The following is a 20,620-nucleotide window of genomic DNA, read 5'->3' as shown; positions in this document are numbered from 1 at the left end:
CAACGGATAAAAGTTTGCAGGTCATGTTGGACTGTTCATTTACGGCACAGTTCCACAGATGTGCAATTGGTGACCCTTGCTTTTGAATACCAGTACCTCTTTAGGATCATGAAGATTTTCCTCTTACAAAACCCAGGACACTGCTCTTTGTGAAATTCGTATCTACGTGGTATCCTACTTTCATAAATATGAGTAGTTAATTTGAGTAAGGAGCAAAGACATAGGAAGTTTTGCTCTCTTAAAGTCTGTTTTTCAAAGTCTTTTAGTGCAAACTGATTTATATTTGAGAAAATGTCATATAACTATGCTGTTCACTGTGTTGAATTTTTTATGCATACATTTTGGAGGGAAATACCGGTGCAGTTCAGTAAATATTTGCATGTTGTAAATATGTTTTTAATCGTGCAAATTACAAGCAAATTCATCTTTAGTAAGGATAACATTTATCTAAATATCATTATTTAAAATTAAATGAAATTCTCATAAAGTCAGGAATATTTTCTTCAGGTTCCATTGTGTGCTATGCTGATATACAGGCACATTATGTGTGCAAAGCTATGGGAGTTGACACTGGGACTTATAATGACACTCATTTACATCACAACTTAGATTAAAAATACTCAAAGCAATTTAATCATAACCATCAATTAGTTTGTAATAAAACTTGACCAGCAAGGTAAGCTTGGTAAAATCTGCAGGTAACTAAACTCTAAGTCACTGCACATTGAATGAAAAGCAGGGCAGCTTTCCTCATTAATGAAAGGAGGTTGGTTAACAAGTTGGAGTGAAATTGAAAGAGATCCTTGGATAGTGCTCTGTTTATCTAGTAGATGTCTGTCTAGGAATAGAAAGATTGTTCAGTGAGGAAAGTGCAAGTGGCGGATTATAGAGCTGAAATATAGTCATGTTTTGGACATGCCTTAAGTACAGTGTCTCTGTTCACTGACATTTGTTGCAGGCCCTGGGATTCACACAGAACAGCTGTTCTCTGGCAACAAGATTAACATCTGACTTGCCGCTCATGTGTTATATGGTGTTTACTTTAGAGATACAGCGTGGAAACAGGCCCTTCGAGGCACCGAGTCCAGGCTGCCCACAATCGCCGAATATGCTAGTTTTATCCAAGACACCAGGAACAATTAACCTTCAAACTCTCACGTCTTTGGGATGTGGGAGGAAACTGGAGCATGTGAAGAAAACTCATAGGGTCACAGGGAGAACGTACAGATTCCATACAGACAGCACCCATAGTCAGGATCAAACCCGGGTCTCTGGAGCTGTAAAGCAACAACACTACCGCTGCACCACTGTGCCACCCAAAGCTTTGGTCACTGTGTAACCAAAGCATTATTAGGTTCCACGAATACTCCTGAATCCCGCTAAGACATTTTAAAAACCATGATGGATGTAAATTAGTTCTAGTTATTAATATTACAAATAGAATTAATGAAAAATACATTCAAAATTAAGAAAGAATTAAAATAACAGTAAAAATAACAGGAAAAGAGACAAAATTTATGCTTCCAATCTCAAGGCCAGGTTCCATTTAAATAAATGGGGATCCTGTTTTTAATTGATAATGAGATTTAAAATTATCTTTTTACCCCCCCTTCCCCAACTCTCTGTTACATGATTTTATGAGCTATGACTTGTTTTTAAATCGCTTACTTTCACGGCTGAAAAGGAAATGTGCATTGTGATAGAACCATTTGTCCTGTTGTCTCCAGTTTGCATCTGCCCTTAACATAACAAATTAAAGTCACTTTTTAAACAAATGGAAAGTGACCCATGAGTGGAAGTGTAGAATTCACGCAACAAATGCTTTTCACCGTACTGGTATTTGTGACAATAAACGAAACTGAAATTCTCACTGAATAAATTGTGAATAGATGTAGGGCAGAGATTGCTTTGGTTCATCGTTAACACAAATCAGCTTTTCACTGAGTGGTAGTGGATTTTCTTTTCAGTCAAATGGTCTGGATCCAAGCTGCATTCCCGAAAACGAACACATAACCTCGGCTGTCCCTTCCATGAGGGACTGTCATGCTTCCTGACGCGCTATTTTTCAGATGGAGCATTGATACGTTGCTCAAAGGATGATGGACTCTGCAACCTGGAGCAGCTTTTATCTCTAGACTATCACCACCAAATAGTTTATATAGTTATTGATCACAATGCTCTTTAAGGACCTGTGTGCAAATCAACCCCTCCTTACTTCATAATATTAACTATTGTTCAAAAGTACTTGTTAGGCTACAATACTCTGAGGTTGGAATGTACTATATAAACTGTTTTTTAACCCAACTGAAGGTGTGCCATTCTCAAAATAGGAATTTATCAGTAGATTTTTCATGATTGAGCAGTAACTCGTATTACAATGAGAAACCAGACTTAGAATATCTAACAAAAGTATACCCGCACTCTGTTCTGACTGTTGATATTGTCCACTTTCATCATCTGGATTTCAAGTTGCAATATAGGTATATTATCTCAAGTTATTTGGACCATTAATTGCTGTGCTTGTATTTGACACTGAGTAAGGTTACTTTAAAGGCATAACCAAAATTTGTTCTCGATGGAATTCATCAGGAAAGTGCGGAAATGAGGCATCTAATGTTATGGCACAACATTAAATATCTGGTTGGATGCCACTTTATACCAGCCGTTTCATTCAGCCTGGGCCTTGTCGCTATATAAATGCAGCATTATGTGCACATTATGCATCTCACATAGAAAGCATTTCCTTTTGGGGGTGATCATACTGACATTATTTAATTGGAGCCACTGTGAAAAATGTGCCATCTGTACTTTTCTAATTACCTCATTTGTAAAGTAACCTGGGATAATTTTGCACTGTAAAGGAACTGTTTTCAATGCAAGTTGTTGCAGCAAAATTAATTGATTTTTGAAACTGCATGACTGTTTTGGATGGCAGGGAAAACGTGGGAAGAACAGTATCTACCTTCAAAATTATTTTTGGTTTAAGTAAACAACTACTTTTTCTCTCCTTTGTTTTAAATCCTTGCCTTGAATTACAACACATTATAAGACGAACTGCAGCAGCCCGTATTCAGGAGTTGTTCAGAAGGAGAAAAGAGAAGAAGGAAATGGAAGAATTAGAGACTCAAAACATAAGAAAGCCGACAATAAAAATGGTGTACAAAGGCCACCGTAACTCAAGAACAATGGTAAACAAATCTTGTAAAACTGTCTTTGTGAGAAATATAAAAAGGCATTTTTGCTGTTGGAATGCACAATGATAATTGACTGTCTTTGGGTTCAGATCAAAGAAGCCAACTTCTGGGGTAGTTATTATGTAATTAGTGGCTCAGACTGTGGTCACATATTCATCTGGGATCGTCAGACAGCTGAGTTGCTGATGTTATTGGAAGCTGACAACCATGTGGTGAACTGCCTTCAACCTCATCCTTTTGATCCAAGTAAGTAATCTTCTCTGCTAAAGAGGCAATATTCTTCTTACCTTTTCAAGTATAGTACTGATAGTGAACGGTTGCCAATTGTGCCACAGTGATAAGATAAATCTGGTGGCCATGGTTAGAAGGTAATTGCATTATGATGGTGACTAAGCTACAGAGAGCATCTTCAAACAATATTTTCCTGTTTGAACTTGATCAACATCGCCCAGAGCTGTTAATTTAAGTTAATCACTTAGTGTCTGTTCAAGCCAATTTCATTTGGCAATGGCAGTAAACTTCTCTGAGGTAAATTTGGAGTTCAGCCTTTGCCTTTGATTTCTATTGTCCTGACTTCTGATTAAAACTATCGTTATAATGTAATTGTGGCACTGGTTGGAACAGAAACTACTTTGTATACTAAGCTAGTGTGAAGAAGGGTCCCAACCCGGAACGTCATCTATCCATGTTTTCCAGAGATGCTGCCTGACCCGCTGAGTTACTCCAGCACCTTGAGTCTAAGTTTGTATATACCCCTCTTTGTCAAAATTTTGGGATGGGACTCTTCTTTAGTTTAAAGTTTTCATTTTGGTTGACTATTCAATGGACCTAAAATACTTGGATGGGCATGAGGTAAAGACATCATGGATTGTGGTAGTGAAGTGGTTGAGCTTCCAGAGAACATCTCTCTGTCTATCTCTGCAATTAGAGAAGACCATTCTTGTGAACTATAACAATCAATTGTGGATTTGTCCCACTCTCAACACTTGAGTGTGTTCACAATAATACAGTACTGAGAGATTCACGCTGTTGGATGTTTTGGCTTGTGTGTGAGGTGCGAAACATAAGCATGTTTACCATCTCAGCTGAATGTAAAGGAGGCCACAATACTACAGGTTAATTGTTTATAGATATTTATTTGTCACGTGTACTGAGATACAATGAACAACTTATTTGAATGCTCTTCAGGTAAATCATACTATCCACGGGTACATGCCAATATTTATCCTTTAACCATTATCTAGAAACCTATTTATTTGGTCATCATCCTAGTGCTGTTGCAGTTTCTTGTTTCTACATTTTTGCTGTTTGTGTGTCATGGCTGGGAGCAGATTGGCACTTGCAACAGTGACTGCACTTCAAAAATAATTTCCTGGCTATAAAGCACTTTGGAATATAGAGGAGGAGGCTGTGTAACAGTTCTGTGTGTCCTCCTTCTCGCCATCCACCTGGCTTTTCAAGTCTTTAAAATCTTTTCCAGAGAGAAAATTGACTTGGTGGGAGCAGACAATAGTCCAATGTGAGAGAGATGTTATGGAGGACAACTTCATAGATGTAACACTCAAATATTATTAACCTATGTTATAGATCATTTTTTACCATTTAAATTCCTTTTCCTCAATGAAGTAAGATTCAAATGTTATGGGTAGAAGGGAGTAGAATAGGGTTGAGAAGGAAAGATAGATCAGCCGTGATTCACTGGTGGGGAAGAGTCGATGGACCAAATGGCCTAATTCCGTTCCTATGACTAATGAACTTCAGAAACTAAAAAGGCAAAAATATTTTTAAAATCCAGCAAATAAAAGCAGAGAATGCTGAAAACACTCATTTCAGGCAGGAAAGAGGACCCTGTAGTATTTCAGGCTGACGATTCTCCATCAGAATTAGGAAAGTGGGAAAGTAAATGAGATTTAAGTTGCAAAGTTGGTGAGGAAGGGATAGAGCGAATATCTGCTGTTCGAATGCATCAGGGTTTCCAACGTTTATGTGGTTATAGAGCTCACTGGATGATGAATTTATGAAGGCATTTCGAAAGAAAGCACAAGTATGAACTAAAGGCTCTGAAATGCAGGTCAGAGCCTTTGCCAAGATTAAAATTAAAAGTATAGTTAATTGTCACGTGTACCAAGGTACAGTGAAAAGCTTTTGTTGCGTGCTAACCAGTCAGCAGAAAGACTATACATGATTACAATGGAGCCATCCATAGTGTACAGATGCATGAAAAGGGAATAACGTTTAGTGCATGATAAAGTTCAGTAAAGTCCATTTAAAGATAGTCCGAAAGTCTTCAATTAGATAAATGGTAGCTCAGGACCGCTCTCTAGTTGTCGATAGGATGGTTCAGTTGCCTGATAACAGTTGGGGTAGAAACTGTCCCTGAATCTGGAAGTGTGCGTTTTCACACTTCTGTTCATCTTGCCTGATGGGAGAGGGGAAGAGGAGAATGTTGGAAAAAACAATCAAATAGGTTGTGTCTACAAAGGGAGAAAAATATCTAAATTGATATCATAGATCGCCTTGCAGCAAAAATACCAGAAGAATCATCATATTATCTAAATGTGCCCAGTAGGGAAGCACTTGGTCCTAAATGGCCTGAATTTAGTTTGGTGTAGAGATACAGCATGGAAACAGGCCCTTGGGCTACTGAGTCTGCACCGATCATTGATCACCTGTTCACATTAGGTCTTTGTTATCCCACTTTCTCATTACTCTCTCGGGGCAATGGTTCTCGTGTTAATATTATATCCTCATTGTGAACTAGAAATCAGTCATTTACAAAAAGAAATTAAACCTTTTTGGTAAAATTATCTGTGGTAGTATCTTCCCCCCATTATCTCACCCCACTGGAGTTTTACCAAATGAAGGTGAGATGCATAGTCAACGTTAGTAATTGGTACTAGTGGGCAGCATTGTTAATAATTTGACCAGTTTCAATTTAGTTTATTGTCACGTGTACCAAGCTACAGTGAAAAGCTTGAAAAGAGGTAGATAGTAGTTCAGCATTGCTCTCTGGTTGTGGTAGGATGATTCAGTTGCCTGATAACAGCTGGGACGAACCTGCCCCTGAATCTGGAGGTGTGCGTTTCACCCTTCTATACCTTTTGCCTGATGGGAGAGGGATGATGAGGGAGTGGCCAGGGTGCGATTCGTGCTTGATTATGCTGCTGGCCTTGCCGAGGCAGCGTGAGGTATAAATGGAGTCAATAGAAGGGAAGTTGGTTTGTTTAGGAAGCTGGTTTAAACCGAAGATAGACACAAAATGCTGTAGTAACTCAGCAGAATAAGCAGCATCTCTGGAGAGAAGGAATGGGTGGCATTATATACGCCAACATTAATTTTGTCTATTTATAAGCCTGATGTGTATTCTGATGCGTGGATATAACTATTGTTATTGCTGGCCCCCTGTGTGCGGTTCCAGCAAACCTCAAGCACATCCTGGTCGGTTGTAAGACCAGCCTAACACAAGGCAGATACACCTGGCGACACAACCAGGTGCTGAGGTGTTTGGCAGCTGCACTAGAGTGCAAGAGTTACCACCAACGCCATGTCTATCAATGCCCAATTAACAATCCCGCAAATCCCATCCTTCATCCGGGAAGGAGAGAAACAGAAGACTACCCTCTCGCCTCTCAACTCGTGCCCACTGAGCGCAGCCAGAGGCTGGGAAATGCGGGTTGACCTAGGCCAGAGGCTTTCCTACCCAGTTGAAATCGCAGCTACCAACCTGCGACCAGACCTCATCCTCTGGTCCAACTCCTGTCAGCGTGTTTTCATCATTGAGCTGACGGTCCCCTGGAAGGAGGCTGTGGACGAGGCATATGAAAGGAAAAGGCTGAGATATTCCAACTTTGCAGTCGAGGCAGAGGAGTGAGCTTGGAGTGTAAGGGTGCGTCCAGTGGAGGTGGGGTGCAGGGGCTTTGTAGCCAGTTCCACCGCAAGGCTCCTGAGGGAAGTAGGAGTCATGGGCAGGCCCAAAGGAGGGCAATCAAAGAACTTGCCAATGCAGCCGAATGGAGCAATCACTGGCTGAAAAGAAGAGATGCTATCTGGGCTGCCACGTGACCATCTAGAGGCTAACCATAAGGCACACACCCTGGACTGATCACCCTGCGGTGGGCCTGCCTCGACTGAGAGTGTCTTGTGATAAAAGGCCGAAACACCCAGTGACGTTGAGGTACGCAACTGAAGATGTGTTTGAATGGTAGCAACATCACCTAGTGGTCACCCCCAAGAACAACACCAGTCAATTGTAGTGCAAACCTTAGGGATTGTAACATCTCGTCCTACTAATCAATCTGATGAAGGATCATTGAAGTGAAATGTTAATGTTGTTTCTTCCTCTCTGCCTAAAATAATTTAGATTTCCACCAGTTAATGGATATTTATTTCAGGTAGGGTTGTAGATGGTCAGCCATAGATGTTGTCCAGAGGGCCCTGTTTTTTTTTTTACATGAACGATCTAATTCCAAAATCAGCATGATATGGATCTTCTGGTTTTGTTGTTCCAATTAATTTAGGTCAAGGCAAGTTTCTGTAGACATAGATTGTGAAATTCAATTGCTAGTCATATGAACAGAACTGGTATCAATCAAGGCCATTTTTGCCATTCTTGAGTTGGTGAGATATTTAACCATCATAGTTTTTTTTTTAAACATACTTTTCTTAAAGCCAGTGGGATAACTCGGCAAGGCCACCAGCATAATCAAGAACTAGTCACACCCTCTCCCATCAAGCAAGAGATACAGAAGTTTGAAAACACATACCTCTGGATTCAGGGACAATTTCTTCCCAGCTGTTATCAGGGAACTGAACCATCCTCTCACCAGCTAGAATGTGATTCTGACCTCACATCTACCTGAATGGATACCTTTGAACTATCTATAATTGGACTTTATATTGCATTAAATGTTATACCCTTTATCCTTTATGTGTGCACTGCGGACGGCTTGATTGTAATCATGTATAGCTTTTTTCATTTGATAGGATAGCAAGCAGCAAAAAGCTTTACACTGTACCTCAGTACACTTGACAACAATTGAACTAAACATTGACATTAAAATTCTGTGATGGAAATTGATTGGCCAGGAAAGTTGATGAAATTAAAGAAAAATACATTTCCTTTGAAAATATGCATTATAGACAATATAAATCTACGAGAGATGGTGCTTCAAACTTTTTGCAATGCGTAAATAAATTATTTAGCACTTTTTATCAGCAGATTCACGTGATGAGTTTGCATAATCATGAGGTAGCTTCAGCAAGATGGATGTGCTACACTCATTAACGAGGTATTGGTGAACGAATTGTGCTATCATTTCTAGGGTGTGATTTAACAGTTGGATCATCATTTTCCATTGACAAGGCCTTCAAGTTTATTACCAGAATGACAAAACTATGCAGTGATGTCAATGAATCTGCCCTTTCAATGGTTCAATAGTTCTTTTATTGTCACATTATTATTACAAACAGTCCAGTAGTGTTGCCACACCGCTGATCTTCGATTCGCAGGTGTGCGAAATAGTCTACTGAGCCCACATGCAAGAGGCGCCATTTCCAATGTCCACGCTCCACTTCTTCTGAGCGGTGCCTGTTCCAGGTGAGTCCCAGGCTGTTGCAGGCCTCCAGCCATCTCCTTCCTTGGACGCCATGTCCTTTTCTCGCCCGTCCACCTTTGTTTCCTAGAGGTGCCACCCGCAGCTTTAAGCTAAATGGAGTAGCAGGGTAGTGATCCTAAAAATTAATTTTTTTAATATTACCTGCTCTAATATTATCAATGATATACCTATGCACTGACATACAATCTATTGTTTGTGTTTTACATAGTTCTGGCATCCTCGGGTATAGATTATGATGTCAAGATTTGGACTCCACTGGAAGGAATAGCAGCCTTTGACAGAAAACTTGCAGAAGAGGTGTGCAATCACTTTTGATACTATTGATATGTACACTGGGCTTGTACTCGCTGGAATTTAGAAGACTGAGGGGGGATCTTATAAAAACATATAAAATTCTTAAGGGGTTGGAGAGGCTAGATGCGGGAAGATTGTTCCCGATGTTGGGGGAGTCCAGAACCAGGGGTCACAGCTTAAGGATAAGGGGGAAGTCTTTTAGGACCGAGATGAGAAAACATTTCTTCACACAGAGAGTGGTGAGTCTGTGGAATTCTCTGCCACAGAAGGTAGTTGAGGCCAGTTCATTGGCTATATTTAAGAGGGAGATAGATGTGGCCCTTTTTGCTAAAGGGATCAGGGGGTATGGAGAGAAGGCAGGTACAGGCTACTGAGCTGAATGATCAGCCATGATCATATTGAATGGCGGTGCAGGCTCGAAGGGCCGAATGGCCTACTCCTGCACCTATTTTCTATGTAATATAATCAAGTCTCATAATGAAGGAAATCGATCCATCTTGGTTTGCATAAATATTGTAGAAGTAGATTTGCCGTACTATAAAGCAGTGGAAGAAGCCTGATAGATCTACTGCCTATTAGAGCATTACACACATAAATTTCAGACATTTGATGGAATTTGTATTGGAATAGAATCCCGCAAAGGAGGAATGGGCAGGATCCCGCTAAAACTACTTTCTCAATTCTAATCATCATAGACCCAAAAATGTGGGGAGATTGGCGGTATAGTTAAAAAAGAAAAAGGCCACAGAGTGCTGGTGTAACTTAGCGGGTCAGGCAGCATCTCTGGAGAACATGGATAGGCGATATTTTGGTCTGGGCCCATACTTCAGACAGAGGGCAGCACCGGTGGTGCAGCAGAAAAGTTGCTGCCTTACAGCGCCAGAGTACCAGGTTTGATCCTGACTATGGGTGCTGTCTGCACAGAGTTTGTACATTCTCTCCGTGACTTTCGGACTGTGCTTAACAGACGAGATCAGGAATAGTCGTTACCAGGAGTAATGTTAGATATGTATCAGAAATTGCACTTGTGCTTCTCCCAGCTCCATATCATTTATGCATCTTCCTTCTTTGTAGAGAATCAAAGAGGGTGGGCGGCACAGTGGCAGAGTTGCTGCTTTATTAGCACAGGAGACCCAAGTTCGATCCTAATAACGGGTGCTGTCTGTATGGAGTTTATATGTTCTCCCTGTGACTGCATGGGTTTTCTCCAGGTGCTCCGGTTTCCTCCCACACTCCAAAGATGTGCAGGTTTGTAGGTTAATTGGCTTAGGTAAAATTGTAAATTGTCCCTAGTGTGTAGGATAGTGTTAGTGTATGGGGTGATCACTGGTCAGCATGGATTCGATGGGCCAAAAGGCTTGTTTCTTGGGGACTGGTACTCACAAATAGACCTTAATATCTGAGTTCTTCCTGGCAGGTGATCAGTCGCAATGAATTGATGCTGGAGGAGACCAGGAACACAATCACAGTTCCAGCATCGTTCATGCTCAGAATGTTGGCCTCACTCAATCATATTAGAACAGGTAAGACCTGCAATCAGCATGGCTTGTTTATACAAAATCAGATTAGCTCCCAGAGTAATCCACATACAAAGTAAACCCAGCATTTAGTTTCGTTTATTATTGTCACGTGTACTGAGGTGCAGTGACATTTTTTTGTTGTTGCCCGCTATCCAGTCAATAAAAACTCCATCATGCCGTCCACAGTGTACAGATTACAGGATAAGGGAATAACGTTTACTGCAAGATAAAGTCCGGTAAAGTCTGATTAAAAATAGTCTGAGGTATATTGAGATGAGATGAGGCAATGAGATAGATGGGGGGAGTGTTCGGACTGCCATCTAGTTGGTGATAGGTTGATTCAGTTGCCTGATAACAGCTGGGAATAAACTGTCCCTGAATCTGGAGGTATGATATTTCACCACCATCCACATTGTCCCCTCCCCTTCCCTTTTAGCATTTTGAAGGCACTGATCCCTTTCTGGCTCTCTCGTGTACTCAGTAACACAGCAAGGAAACAGGTCCTTCGGTCCATCTTGCTCACACCGACCAAGATGCCCCATCTACACTAGTCCCATTTGCCCGCATTTGACCCCTATCCATTTAAACCTTTCCTATCCATGTACCTGTTCAAATGTCTTTTAAATGCTGTTATCGTACCTGCCTTAACTACCTCTGTCAGCTCGTTCCATATACCCACCACCCTCTGTGAAAAGATTGCCCCTCAGGTTCCTATTAAATCTTTCCATCACCTCACCTTAAGACTATGTCTGGTTCTTAACTCCCCAACTCTGGGTTAAAGACTGTGCATTCACCCTATCTATTCCCCTCATGGTCCTATAACACCTCTTTAAGATCACTCCTCAGTATCCTGCACTCCAAGGAATAAAGTCCTAGTCTGCCTTCCCTGTAGCTCAGTCCCCCAAGCCCTGGCAACATCCTCGTAAATCTATTTATTCACAAAATGCTGGAGTAACTCAGCAGGTCAGGCAGCATCTCAGGAGAGAAGGAATTGGTGACGTTTCGGGTCGAGACTCTTCTTCAGACTGATGTCAGGGGGGGCGGGACAAAGGAATGATATAGGTGGAGACAGGAAGATAGAGGGAGAACTGGGAAGGGGGAGACAGAGGAACTATCCAAAGTTGGAGAAGTCAATGTTCATACCGATGGGCTGCAAGCTGCCCAGGCGAAATATGAGGTACTGTTCCTCCAATTTCTGGTGGGCCTCACTATGGCATTGGAGGAGGCCCATGACAGAAAGGTCAGACTGGGGGTGGGAGGGAGAGTTGAAGTGCTCAGCCATCAGGAGATCAGGTTGGTTAATGCAGACTGAACAAAGGTGTTGAGCAAAACGATCGCCGAGCCTGCGTTTGGTTTCGCCGATGTAAAGAAGTTGACATTTAGAGCAGCGGATACAATAGATGAGGTTGGAGGAGGTGCAGGTGAACCTCTGTCTCACCTGGAAAGACTGTTTGGGTCCTTGGATAGAGTTGAGGGGGGAGGTAAAGGGACAGGTGTTGCATCTCCTGCGGTTGCTGGGGAAAGTGCCCGGGGATGGGGTGGTTTGGTTCGGAAGGGACGAGTGGACCAGGGAGTTACGGAGGGAACGGTCTCTGCGGAACGCAGAAAGGGGAGGGGATGGGAAGGTGTGGCCATTAGTGGGGTCTCGTTGGAGGTGATGGAAATGTTGGAGGATATTTGTTGGATACGCTGGCTGATGGGGTGGAAGGTGAGAACGAGGGGGATTCTGTCCTTGTTACGAATAGGGGAGCAAGAGCGGAGCTGCGGGATATAGAAGAGGCCCTAGTGAGAGCCTCATCTATAATGGAAGAGGGGAAGCCCCGTTTCCTGAAGAATGAGGACATCTCTGATGCCCTAGTGTGAAACACCTCATCCCGGGCGTAGACGGAGGAATTGGGAGTAGGGGATAGACTTTTTGCAGGAGACAGGTTGGGAAGAAGTGTAGTCCAAATAGCTGTGCGAGTCAGTTGGTTTTATAGTAGATGTCAGTCACTAGTCTGTCTCCTGTGATGGAGATGGTGAGGTCCAGAAATGGTAGGGAGATGTCAGAGATAGTCCAAGTATATTTAAAAGCAGGATGGAAATTGGTAGTGAAGTGTATGAAGTCAGTGAGTTCTGCATGGGTACAAGAGGTAGCACCAATGCAGTCGTCAATGGAGAATGCAGGAGTCAAAGGAGAAGTTGTTATGGGTAAGAACCAGCTCTGCTAGGCGGAGGAGAGTGTTAGTAGATGGGGATTGGCTGGTTCTACGGTCGAGGAAGAAACGGAGGGCTTCAAGGCCATCCTTGTGGGGGATGGAAGTGTAGAGTGACTGGACATCCATGGTAAAGATGAGGGAGTGGGGGCCTGGAAAACGGAAGTTATCGAGGAGACGGAGAGCATGTGAGGTGTCTTGGACGTAGGTGGGGAGGGATTTGACCAAGGGGGATAGGATGGAGTCAAGGTAGGTGGAGATAAGTTCGGTGGGACATGAACAGGCAGAAACAATGGGTCTGCCGGGACAGTTCTGTTTATGGATTTTAGATAGAAGGTAAAATCGGGCCGTGCGGGGCTGGGGAACGATAAGTTTGGAGGCATTAGAGGGTAGAGCGCCAGAAATGGTGAGGTCCGTGATGGTGTTGATGATTAAGGTCTGGTGTTCGTCGGTGGGGTCATGGTCCAACGATAAGTAGGAAGAGGTGTCTGAGAGTTGTCGTCTGGCCTCGGTCCGGTAGAGGTCAGCACGCCAGACTACCACAGCACCTCCCTTGTCAGCTTGTCCTCGTAAATCTTCTCTGCACTCTTTCCAGCTTTAAATTCTTTCAGCTTTCCAGCTACTCTTCTATCTGTTGCTCCCCCTCTTACTGCAACTTTGCTTGCAGCCACAGGAGATGCAATACTTGTCCCAAGGTAGGGAGTAAAGAACCAAAGGACATAGGTTTATGGTGAGAGGGGAAGGTTTAATAGGAGCTTTTCACTCAGAATGTGGTGGGTATATGGAACGAGCTGCCGGAGGAGGCAGGTACAATAATAGCATTTAAAAGATGTTAGGACACGTATATGGATCGAAAAGTATTTTGATGGGCGTGGGCCAAATGCAGGCAAGTGGGACTAGCATAGATGGGGCTTAGTTGGCATGATGATGAGTTGGGCTGAAGAGCCTGTTTCCATGCTGTATGATTCTAAACTAGTAGTCTCAAGGTAATTAAAAATGATTTTTTAAAAGTTGTGGAACACAACTTATTCAAAGCTAGATAAGCATTAATTGTGTGAACAGTTTGAACAACCAGCCTCAATTTCTCGCATTTTGCTGAATACATTCTGACCTACTGAGATGTTACATACAGATAAGTATTTACTGTCTTATTGTTACACAGACCGGTTGGAAGGCGACCGCTCAGAAGGCTCTGGTCAAGAGAACGAAGAAGATGAATAATTAATTGTCCAGATTCGAGAAAAAAGCATCAAGAAATTTGTATTACAGAAAAATTAGTATATTTTCCCTACAAAGCCTTAGTTCCTTTTCTGGGAAAAAAGGGGTACATTTAATATGAAAATTTATTTGTGCAAAATGTGTGCATGAATTAGGATGAGAAAGGTGGGAAAAGATTAAGTTGCTTTTAATTATTATGTTCTGTGGATGAGATGTTTGGAGGTTTCAAGTGCAATATTCTCTAATGTGCAACTGTATGTGCTTGGATCAGTGTTTTGAGTGTGAAGATTTAAAAAAAACACTAGTGAGAGGGTTAACCTTTCTAAACCTGCTGTTTTATGCATGTACACTGAGGGGGAAAATTCATTAAAGTTTTGGTTGTTCAAAAAAAATACTGATTTAATTGTGAGTTGGTGCACCAAAAATGACTTTCTAACTGATAAATCTGTCAAAGGTTTGTAAGTTCCAATGTAGGATGTACAAAAAAAGGGCGTGAGCTTTTGGTATTGGTTGGGTAGACTAGGACTTTGCTCCTTGGAGTGCAGGAGGATGAGGGGTGATCTTATGGAAGTGTACAAAATCATGAGAGGAATAAATTGGATAAGCGCAGTATTTTGCCCAGAATAAGGGAATCGAGAATCAGAGGACATAGGTTTAAGGTGAGGGGGGAAAGATTTAACAGAACCTGAGGGGTAACTTTTTTTACACAAAGGGTGGTGGGTGTATGGAACGAACTGCTGGAGGAGATAGTTGAGGGAGGTACTATTGCAACATTTAGGAAACATTTAGATAGATACATGGATAGGACAGGTTTAGAGGGATATGGGCCAAATGCAGGCAGGTGTAGATGGAGCTTGTTGGGCCACACTGTTTGACTGACTCTAAAATTGGAGCAACTAACTGTGTCACTTGAGACTGCTCCACCATTCAACGAGGTCATGACCAATCTTCTCTTTGCCTGGGATCCACCTTACTACCTTTCTCCTGTAACATTCCAGTTAGAAAATCTGTCGCCCTCAGCACATCTATTTATTGATTCAACTTTCATAGCTCTCCAGCAGAAAGAATGCCCAGGATCACTACCCTCAGCAAGAAATTGCCGCTCCTCTGACTTAACCCCAAAGTCTGAAATTAAATTCCCTCATTTTAGATTTCCCCATAAAAGGGAAACATTTCCTGAACTTCTACCTTGTCAAACTCATTGTTCGGTTTCAATAAAATCAAATTAGTTTTGTCTTTTTAGTTTAGGGATACAGTGTGGAACCAGGCCCTTTGGTCCTCTGAGTCCATGCCGGCCAGTGACCCCTGCACTTCAACACTATCCCACACACACACACAAAGGACAATTTACAATTATACCAAGCCAATTAACCAACAAACCTGTACGTCTTTGGAGTGTAGGAGGAAACCAGAGATCCCAGAGAAAACCCACGAGGGTCACTGCATCCGTAGTCAGGATCGAACTCGGGTCTCTGGCGCTGTAAGGCAGTAACTCTGCCGCTGCACCACTGTGCCGCCCCACTTCATTCTTCTAATCTCCACTGACTCCTGGACAAACCCGCTCATTATTTCCTCCTTAGTCAACCCTTTCATCCCAGGCATTAACCTTATGGACCTTCACTGAACCACCACTGAATTTACACACAGGATATTCCTCCTTAGATAATCAGAACCAACTGCAAATGTAGTTCAAACAATACCTTTGCGAGTTTAACAAGTATTGGTTCCAACCCGAAACGTCACCCATCCTTTTTCTCCAGAGATGCTGCCTGAACACTGAATTACTCTGGCAATTTGTTTCTATCTTTGGTATAAACCAGCATATGTAGTTCCTTCCTACACATGCTTAATTTTATGTTTCATTCCCTTTGCCTTAAATACTGTGTCCAAATTTGTGTTCTTACCTTCAGAGTCAAAGTAATGCAGCCAAATGTCCAATTTCTTCCTTGCCAGTTTTAACATGCATTTTTGTTTTAAACACCTTGGGCCACTGAGATGTAACTATCGATGACAATTTTCTAGAGTTGAAAAGGTAACATCGCAGAAGTGAATATACTAAGTCCAACATAGCATTTAATCACTACACAGAATAAGTATTCCTAACATATGTATAACTCAGAGATTCAGGGACTGCAGATGCTGAAATCTGGAGTGCTGGCGATACTCAGCAGGTCAGACAGCATCTGTGGAGGGAACACCTGTCAGTTCCCTCCACAGTTGACAACTGAACTGCCAAGTTCCCCCAACACTTTGTGTTTTACATGCAGTATAACTCTATCCTTTTTGTTTTCTTATCTAATAATCTAATACTATTAGCCAAGAACACTAATGCTCACAATATCATAGTAAACATTAAAACCATATTAATACTTATCCAGGTCACACCTATTATTGGCATCCTCCAGACACACACCTCGACCTTTTCTCTGATCTGGTATTTTACCACTCTACGGAGCACTGACCCCAACGGACGTACATTTAGAAAGGAGATGAGGAGGAATTTCTTTAGTCAGATAGTGGTGAATTTGTGAAATTTATTGCGAAGGAAAGCTGTGAAGGCCATCAATGGATATTTCTAAGGTGGAGATTGACAGATTCTTGATCAGTATGGGTGTCAGGGGTTATGGGGAGAAAGCAGGAGAATTGGGTTGAGAGGGAAAGATAGATCAGCCATGATTGAATGGTGGTGGTGGAGTAGACTCGATGGGCCGAATGGCCTAAATTTACTCCTAGAACTTATGAAGTGTAAACATAGTAGGATATCAAATCAGTCAAACCTATTTGAAGCATAGATGTTAATATAACCTGGTCAGGTTTATTTTAATATAAAACATGGGAATGACATTTTGCCATTTGCTTTAACTTACAAATTCTTCAGTACATTTTTGTTTGACATACACAACTCGACATTTGTTGTCCAGAACATTTGTTGAAAATATGACTGGCAAATGGCGTAGAAATATGTGAACAATTGGCAGTGAGCATTTGCTAAACAGTACGTTCACTTGCTATAATTGGAATGCAGAACCAAAATGCTCAGTAATGAGTACTGTTGCCTTATCTTCTAATCCTGTTGGATCTTGCACATTTCCACAGGCCTCAAAACCTTTTTGGCATATATAAAAAATCAATACCTCTCAAATCTTTTTAAAGAAAAATTAAGCAGTGCCTCTACTTCATCTATTTTGCCATTAATGCCTGTACAGAGAAGATTATAAATTAGTTTAGTTTATTATTGTCACGTGTACTGAGGTACAGTGAAAAGCTTTTGTTACATGCTATCTTTGACTCGGCAGCATGTAACAAAAGCTTTTCATATTCGGTACATGTGACAATAATAAACCAAATTAAACTAATTTATAAACATCTCATTACAGGCATTTAAAACAGAAACCATGTTTGCCCCATGAGTTTGTTAAACGGGAATCAACTCTTAAGATGAAACTCTGGAGAAACTGTACTTGTCCATATTAACGAGTCACAGATTGATGTCTTCTTTGCTTCTTGCCAGCACCCCAAACTTCTTAACTATCAACAGAAACAAAGAACTGCAGATGCCAGTTAACAAAAAAGGACACAAAGTGCTGGAATAATTTAGCAGGACAGGCAGCATCTCTAGAGAACATGGATAGGTGACATTTCAGGTCTCTTCTCCAGTCCAAGTTTGAAGAAAGGTCCCAACCTGAAATGTCACCTATCTATGTTCTGCAGAGAAACGGCCTGACTTTCGCTATAATTTTTGTTTAGAACACACAGATTGAGCTTCAAGCTGCAGTATCACCCAGTTTTCAATTACTTGACTTACTTTCATTTAAAAACCCACTAACTAGCTGCCTGTGTTCACCCCAAAAAAAGCAGGTGCTGACACCACTGTCAACTGACCAGAAGGAAAGATATTTATTTTCTCAAAGCAGCACAATCGTGGCAAACATCCTCTAGGAGTAAGGATCATTTCATTCAGTATGTCACTACAAGCCAAATTATTAGCAATAACTACAGCATGGGCCGAGATTTCAACCTTTTTGGCTTCTCCCATTTTTATATCTTTCTACAGCTTGAATCAGTCACCTATAATTTTATACATCAACATTTGAATTATTGTACAACAAGGCATACTAGTTGATATTTTGAAGCCTCAGCCATGTAAGATGCCAGAGGAAAATGTAATGTCTTTTCTACATTGCAAGTTTGCTTCAATCCTCTGCAGTATTCTCTTCTTCCGTGCCATCATTAACAATTCCTTCATCGATACTCTCCAACCTCAGTCTCTGATCTGCAGTAATTTTGCTTGCACCTGCAGGTACTGTTTTAATAACACTGAACAAATCTCCAGTCAAACCACTCTCCCCAAATAGGCTCATTTTGGCATCCGTCTCGATGGCTTTGGCCAAGCTGGCGGCAAAATTGTCCAGAGTTTTGTGAACATCTGCTTTGATTTGCAGGACTGAAGAATGGTCAACCTCCTCTGCAAAGGGAATGAACAAAGTATGATTACAAAATACTATTCACCAAAGTTTCACCTAGAATTTTTTTAACTGCTAATTTTCTCCTCTTCCCCGAGGCCTAGCTGCAATATTTTTCCAACATACTGGACACTATTTGGTGTAGGCACAAGGTATAAACCAGCATCTGCAGTTCCTTCCTACACTCCTACAACACTCCCCAAGGCCCTGCCAATCACTGTGAATGTCCTGCCCTGATTTGACATCCCAAAATGCAACACCTCTCACTTATTTAAAACCCTTCACTATTCCTTGGGCCACTTGCCCAAATGATCAAGACCCTGCGTTAATTTTTGATAACCTTCTTTGCCACCCAAATTACCACACACTTTGGTGTCATGCAAATGCAGGGAATGGAGGGATATGGATCATGCGCAGAGGAAATTAATTTAACGTTTAACGTTTAGTTTGGAGATACAGTGAATACAGGCCCTTTGGGCCCTTCCAAGTCTACTCTGACCAATAATTAGTCATACGTGCGTTCTATCCTACACCCTGGGGATAGTTTTACAGAAGCCAATTAACCCACAGTGACAGGGAGAACAATGCAAACTCTATACAGACAGCACCCGTAGTCGGGATCAAACCCGGGACTCTGGCGCTGCAAGGCAGCAACTCTACCGCTGCAAGGCAGCAACTCTACCGCTGAACCACTGTGCGCCCTTATAAGACCATGCTGCCGAGAATGTGCAAACTCCACACAGACGGCATCAGAGGTCAGTTTTGAACCTGGGCCTCTGGAGCTGCAAGGCAGTGGCTCTACCTGCTGCTCCACTGTGCTGCCCCCCCCCATCATCACGTTCACCACGGACACTGTGGGCAGAAGGGCCTGTTCCTGTGCTGTACTGCTGTACATTCTATGTAAACCGTTAAAGGAAGAATCTCAGGAAAGAAAAAGACTTCCACCAATACCTTGTGGTTCTGGGAGCTCGCCAATCGTCGCAGAGCTCCGCCACCTGGGGTTGGGGTAGTTATTGTGGTAGGAATAATGACTTCCATCTGAATTGAAATCTTCCAATAACATGACATCAGTGCCTGAAACAAGGTTTGTAAAAAAAGTATAAATAAGTTTTGTGATGAAACCAGACCAAAGCTTTCTGTGAATGAGGTATCCGAATAGATTTAAAGCACACACAATAAATCTCCACTTCTTAGAAATAAGTTCCATCCTTTACTTTGTTCAGTTCATTGGTCTCATATCTTCTTGAGGAAAAAATGGCGATCATAGAATCCCACTGAACATTAATTTTGTTTTGAGGCTTTCCTTTGAAGTGGATTGAGAAGAATTCACTGGCTGTGTAAGGAATGTGGGCTGGGGATTACTGTGGTGCAACGGTAGTTTTCTGCTGAAACAGACAGCAGAATCAAGGGATTGCACTCAGAAAGCGCAGCACTCTGTTGGTATTGCAATGGATTGCCAACATAGATTAATAGACTTGCCCTAAATGTTGTACCCTTTATCCTGTATCTGTGCACTGTGGATGGTTTGATTGTAATCGTGTATAGTCTTTTCTTTGACTGGATAGCACGCTACAATATCTTTTCACTGTACCTCGTTACATGTGACAACAATAAACTAAACTAGATACCATAGAGGCATTTAAGAGCCTCTTGGATAAGCACGTGGATATGCAAGGTTTGGAGGAATATGGATCACATGCAGGCAAAGGAGATGATTATTTTGGCATCATGTTCGGCACAGACATTGTGGGCTGAAGAGCCTGTTCTTGAGCTGTACTGTCCAATGCTCTATTACACCGGTTTTCCTCTTCAATAGCACACTCTGCCTTGCCAACACCTCCTACAACCCTACATTTCACAACCTTTATGTTCCATTGTTCAGATTCTCTCACACGCACACCACGAATGACTCTGCTTATAACTTCACTGAAAGATTCCCTTTGACTTATCTTTTCTTCCCCAACCCACTCTGCAACTTAATACAAGGGGCCAGCAACTGTAGTTCCTTTTTATTACATTAATACAAAGAGGATTAGTTAAACTAGACATCATGTTTGGCACGGACATTATGGGCCAAAGGGCCTGTTCCTGTGCTGTACTGCTCTATGTTCTAGATTAAAA

General features: G+C 41.9%; 2 protein-coding genes across 7 annotated transcripts in view; one reads left to right on the top strand and one right to left on the bottom strand.

Annotated features, from left to right (window-relative positions):
- Nucleotides 1-14,420, top strand: part of dcaf6 (ddb1 and cul4 associated factor 6) — a 100,427-nt gene extending 86,007 nt beyond the window's left edge. For all 6 annotated transcript variants that reach the window (XM_078409233.1, XM_078409230.1, XM_078409229.1 and 3 more), the window contains 5 exons: nucleotides 3,050-3,188; nucleotides 3,284-3,440; nucleotides 9,018-9,106; nucleotides 10,521-10,626; nucleotides 13,981-14,420. In XM_078409233.1, the coding sequence (XP_078265359.1) occupies nucleotides 3,050-3,188; nucleotides 3,284-3,440; nucleotides 9,018-9,106; nucleotides 10,521-10,626; nucleotides 13,981-14,039 (550 nt within the window). In that variant the 3' untranslated portion in view covers nucleotides 14,040-14,420. The remainder of the gene's footprint in view (nucleotides 1-3,049; nucleotides 3,189-3,283; nucleotides 3,441-9,017; nucleotides 9,107-10,520; nucleotides 10,627-13,980) is intronic.
- A 2,409-nt stretch (nucleotides 14,421-16,829) lies between these two features.
- Nucleotides 16,830-20,620, bottom strand: part of gpr161b (G protein-coupled receptor 161b) — a 33,551-nt gene continuing 29,760 nt past the window's right edge. The window contains 2 exon segments of the mRNA XM_078409241.1: nucleotides 16,830-18,501; nucleotides 19,451-19,573. Of these exon segments, the coding sequence (XP_078265367.1) occupies nucleotides 18,230-18,501; nucleotides 19,451-19,573 (395 nt within the window). The 3' untranslated portion in view covers nucleotides 16,830-18,229.

Source organism: Rhinoraja longicauda, chromosome 12, assembly GCF_053455715.1.
Source record: "Rhinoraja longicauda isolate Sanriku21f chromosome 12, sRhiLon1.1, whole genome shotgun sequence".
Lineage (NCBI taxonomy): Eukaryota > Metazoa > Chordata > Chondrichthyes > Rajiformes > Arhynchobatidae > Rhinoraja > Rhinoraja longicauda.
The sequence above is the reverse complement of the archived record's forward strand: the minus strand, read 5'-3'. Positions and strand labels throughout refer to the sequence as shown.